The following is a 4,989-nucleotide window of genomic DNA, read 5'->3' on the forward strand; positions in this document are numbered from 1 at the left end:
CCGAGGTTGGGTTAACAACTCTTTTGGGATCAAATAAATAAAAAATTATGGGTTTAATTGATTCATGGATTTATCTATAATAACTCAAACCAACCCAAACTTATTATGAACTTTAAAATGTATATATATATATATATGTGTTTTACTTATAATAAAATTAGATATCCATATATCTATTAACATTTACATTATAGATGAAATGGCGAACCATGAACAGAAAAGTGAAGATGATTGGATTCCTTATTTTATGTTAAGGATGAGGGAGGAACATAGGGAGAAATATACCAAAGTTCGTGAAATTATGTGTCAATTGGAGGAGATGAATGCATTCTTGGATGGCTCTCACAACATTGGGATTGTTACACAAAGGGATCTAACCAGAATAGAAGTGTGGATTCACATACTTCACGAGTCGATGTGATATGGACTTGTATGAGTCGAAGAGGGTAGTGAAACAAATGATGAGCGATTTCGAATATGGAACCAAGGATTAGATTAAAATATGCCATTTTTTTCTCTTCACAGAGGTTGCATGAAGTTTTCTTCTTTTTCTTCCCCTTATACCATGTAAGAAACTATGCATTAGAATGAGAAGTTTGGTTTGCAATGTAGAGAAATTCAAAATATGTTCAAATTAGGTTAAAAGGGGAATTTTTTTAAGGCACAAACAAAATAAAACTACACGAGTTATAACAAGATAAATATGCAAACAAACTCACTCAAAATATACCACCGCAAGAAAACAAATCCCAAAGTGATGAACACCAACCTACATGAATTTCATCAATGAAAACCTCACGCCACCGCCACTTAGAGCACCAAAAGAGCACATCAAACCAAATAACTTCACAAATCACTTTGAAAAGATACAAGGTAGCACACCATGGATCAGAAGGCACCACCCTCTCCAAATATACAACCTACTCATCGAACCTCTCGCCTTGGCCTATTGCCAGGACTAAAATATTAAACAACTTCACTCCGATTGCCCCAAATACCCCTAAATTGATTAACTAAACTTCAATAACTAAATTCTTACTTTTGAGTGACGTTGGAGGACGCAGTAGACACTACTCTGACTGAAAAGCACTCTAAAGTCTACAATAGAGAAGGCGATTATGGCGACTGCCAAAATAATAGCAATCAAGCATATCCGCCAGTGGGGCAGTGTGGATCACAACGGTCCGCAATCAATGAGAAAGAAATGACCAAAAATGACAATGGAATTAGAAATCCTCAAGTCAAGTAAAAGACATCAGGTAGAATAGAAATACAGCAAAAGCCAATGATGCTGCAACGTCAAATTCATAAGAGACGAAATTAAAAAAACATCACTAATAAAATAAAGAGGACCTAGGCTCATTCATCTTCCTGGCTGCGCAACCTAGCAAGCTTGTTGGTGACAACTACATCGAGCTGGGCAGCTCTCTCCACAATCTCCTTCCTTTTTCTTGTGGACACATCATGTGCAATCTCAGCACAGTAAGTCCTGAAATAACAGGATTAAGAATAAATAAGCCATGTAATTTATTATTTATTTATAGTTAATCATCAAGTTAAGGAGTGATGACTTCTTTAAATGAAAGGCAAAGAGATCCTGATCAGTGCTTGCCTATTGTGCATCATCAACAGATCAAGCTCCTTGACATTGTGCACAACAAACTTCTTGAATCCATTAGGAAGATAATGACGGGTCTTCTTGTCAGTACCATAACCAATGTTTGGCATCAAAGTGCATCCTTTGAACTTTCTTCGAACGCGAGAATCAATACCCTTTGGTCTACGCCAGTTTGTCTGTCAACAAACATATCAGCGTTCACTACAGGAGGTCAACTTTATCACGCATGTGTTTGACTGAACTTTATCATGCACGTGTTTGACTGAACATGAAGCATGTACATCAGATGCATTAAGCATGTGAGATACAAAAATACAGGATTGACTGAAACACAGACCAAGTATCAAAGTTAATTAGGCCTAATTTACCATCAGGGTCAACAAGACACGTTAAGGAGCCGTTTGCATTAAGGTTTTGTAGATGCCTGGAAATAAAAGATGTTTGGGAATAGGACATTGACTGTTTTTGGTTATGTATGGGAATGAGAATATGATGTCTGGAAATATGCTATACTTTCTTATGTAATTATAAAGTATAAAATTAATAATAATTAATTTTCGTTTGTAAATTTATTTTATTATATTAAATTATTAAATCAATTTTAGGCCATTAAAATTTAACTAATTTACCCACTCATCCTCCAATTTAATATATTTCTTATCAATTAATTTTTTTATTGCACATTTATATGATCAATTAATTTAAATATCTTTTCTTTTTTGTAGTTTTGTTAATTGAAGAGTTAATTAACCAATTGTTTAATGTTAATTATAAGCCCTATATGTATAGACTTTGAATCTATCAAACAATGCTTTTAATTTTTAAAAACTAACTATGACTATAGACTAAAACTAGAAGTACAAGTGTACAAGATTGTTTAATTAAAAAAATTTAACTTATTTTATTATTAGTTAATTAATGAATATTTTTTTAAAGACTAATTAATAATTTCAATAAATAATTTATGAAGTTAATATATATTACCAATAAAAAGGGATTTAAGCAAATATAATTATGGTCATTCATATTTTTTTTTAATAAAAAATTATGTTTTTTCATATTAATTCAAAATAATAGAATAAATTATTATATTAGCATTATGTCAATTATAAATTTAATTTAAACATACTTATAAAAATTAAATAAATAAATCAATATCAACAAAGAATAAAAACAAATAAAATGAAAAGATAGTAGGAGTGAGAGAAAAATCGTTGGAAATGGATAAAAGCCATCTATTTGGGTGGTTATGAAATGAGAATACGAAATGCCTTAGAATAAGATATTCCCATTCCTAAGGTTAAAAACTTGTACCAAACATGGTGATAGATCCCTCCTCTTATTCCCATGAACCAAACAGGCCATAAGGGTGTGTTTGGATTGACTTTCTAAGTGTATAAATAAGTGTTTCTAAGTGCAAAAAAAGTGTTTACAAACACCTAGAAAGTCAATCCAAACGGACCTTAAATCACCCCCAACTTACGGTTAAATCAAAGCATGTGATAGCAGTAGAAATATCGGCAAGGTTACATAGATAGAAAGCCCATAAGAGAGCAAGACAAGGATTTTAGAAACATTGGGAAGAAAGTGTAATGAAGCCGTCCAGACCAAATAATGGATATGGAAATGAAGGCAACTGTACACCAGCTACTACGAGCAAATTAACACAAAAACAAAACAAAAACAGAACACTGCTTATATAGGTGGTGAAATCTATGTTAGAAAATTAATTTAAACAGCAATGATTATTTATAACTCAGCCTAGCAGCGGCGAACGATATAGCTTTTATTTAGGAAAATAATAGTTAAAATTGTAAAAAATGAATGTAGTTAGTATCACAAGTTGACAAGTGAACTCGAAAAGATACCAACATTAAGCACAAAAAGTGAATACAAAAATTTCCTTTGCTTATTGACACTTTCAAATGCCTAGCATGGACATCAGATTATTCAAAGGCAACTAGAATTGAATTGAAGATTGCCACGGCCCACTATAAGTCTACAAAGAAACAAAGTAATGATTCATAGTGCATGATATCGAATTTAACATTTAAAACCCAAAGAACAATTTGTTTATCGATATTTGCCATGTAAACAGCATTGTTGTTGCATATTCTTGTTATAATAATGAACAGTCGTTAGATTGAAAACATTTTATTAAGCGATAACAGTCAAAGAGGTAGAACAATGAGAAAATGAAAAGCGAGGGGGAAATTATCATGATATTGAATAATTTAAACAACTTTCGAAGTTAAATGATATAATATGCCAAACACCAATTGAATAATTAATGCAAATAAGACTGGAGGGGCAAAATCCCTTCATGACATTTCCTTACAAGATGAATGCAATCAACAGATCCACTTATAGATCGAGATGGAAAAAGATATACAAACTCAATAAGGATCAAAACGTCGCCAGCATCAGAAAATAGCGAAGCAAAGCCTAATTCTCGTATGCATATACACATAGTTGAATAAAAAAATCACTAGCAAGCAGAAAGACTAATTATAATTATATGGAGGAAAACTAATAAAGGTTCATATACATACTTTGACAGAGATCTTGCGGTCGCTCTGGGGCCTCTTGAACTGCTTAACCCTCTTCTTCACAATCTTCTTCGTCAGCAACGGCACCGCCATATCTTCTTGGTTCCTGTAAACTCTAAACCAAGCAGATTTCTCAATTCTAAGATGACTGACTGCAAGAATGTAGACTCGACGACAAAAACTACAGAAAGTATGAATCACCTACAGCCTAAAATCGCACTTGACTTGAACAAACTACTCGATATTGAGGCTAGAAATCTTACACACAATAATGGATAGCGAGGAGGGAGAGAGAGATACCAGCAACGGAATCGGAGCTTGCTTCCAAAGACCCGCCGAACTCGAACCTCAACACTTTTGGTTTATATTCATATAAGAGGTACAGTGGAGTGGCTGCGGCGTTAGGGTTTTTGTGGGTCAATGTTTTCCGTGTTTTTTTTCTCTTTCTTTTTCTTTCTTTTTTTCTAAAAATTCATTTTTTTTATTTTTTTTAACAAATTTTTACTCTTCACATTCAATTGTCATGTCGTCTCCCATTTTATGATGAGTTATGTTTGGATTAATATGAACTGATATTTCTATCATATCGTTGAAAATATTCGTGATTCATTGGTATCGTATTGTTAAACTTTTAGTTTCATCTAATTGTATCCAGATTTATTATTATAATTTTACCATATGTCTAAGAAAATTCACCCACTACTTAAAAATAATGTTATAAAATTATTTATAAATCTACAAAACTAATAATTTGATCGACTCACATATTAATTATTGAATAAAGGTCTATTTGGATTGGATTGGGAAATGATTGTTTTTTTA

The 4,989-nt window shown here is 32.4% G+C and overlaps 1 protein-coding gene across 4 annotated transcripts; it reads right to left on the bottom strand.

The window, feature by feature from the left end:
• Positions 1-1,196: 1,196 nt before the first annotated feature.
• LOC120074769 (60S ribosomal protein L32-1-like) lies at positions 1,197-4,595 on the bottom strand. 4 transcript variants are annotated; one of them, XM_039028013.1, is made up of 4 exons: positions 4,468-4,595; positions 4,171-4,273; positions 1,613-1,794; positions 1,197-1,489 (listed from the first exon to the last, which is right to left on the bottom strand). In XM_039028013.1, exons 2-4 carry the CDS (start codon positions 4,258-4,260, stop codon positions 1,360-1,362), a joined length of 402 nt encoding a protein of 133 aa, XP_038883941.1. In that variant the 5' UTR covers positions 4,261-4,273; positions 4,468-4,595; the 3' UTR covers positions 1,197-1,359. The 4 variants fall into 4 exon arrangements, with proteins under 4 accessions (XP_038883941.1, XP_038883938.1, XP_038883939.1 ...); XM_039028010.1 differs by having other exon boundaries at positions 4,431-4,588; XM_039028011.1 differs by having other exon boundaries at positions 4,171-4,280; positions 4,431-4,554.
• Positions 4,596-4,989: the final 394 nt, after the last annotated feature.

This window comes from Benincasa hispida, chromosome 3 (assembly GCF_009727055.1).
Source record: "Benincasa hispida cultivar B227 chromosome 3, ASM972705v1, whole genome shotgun sequence".
NCBI lineage: Eukaryota > Viridiplantae > Streptophyta > Magnoliopsida > Cucurbitales > Cucurbitaceae > Benincasa > Benincasa hispida.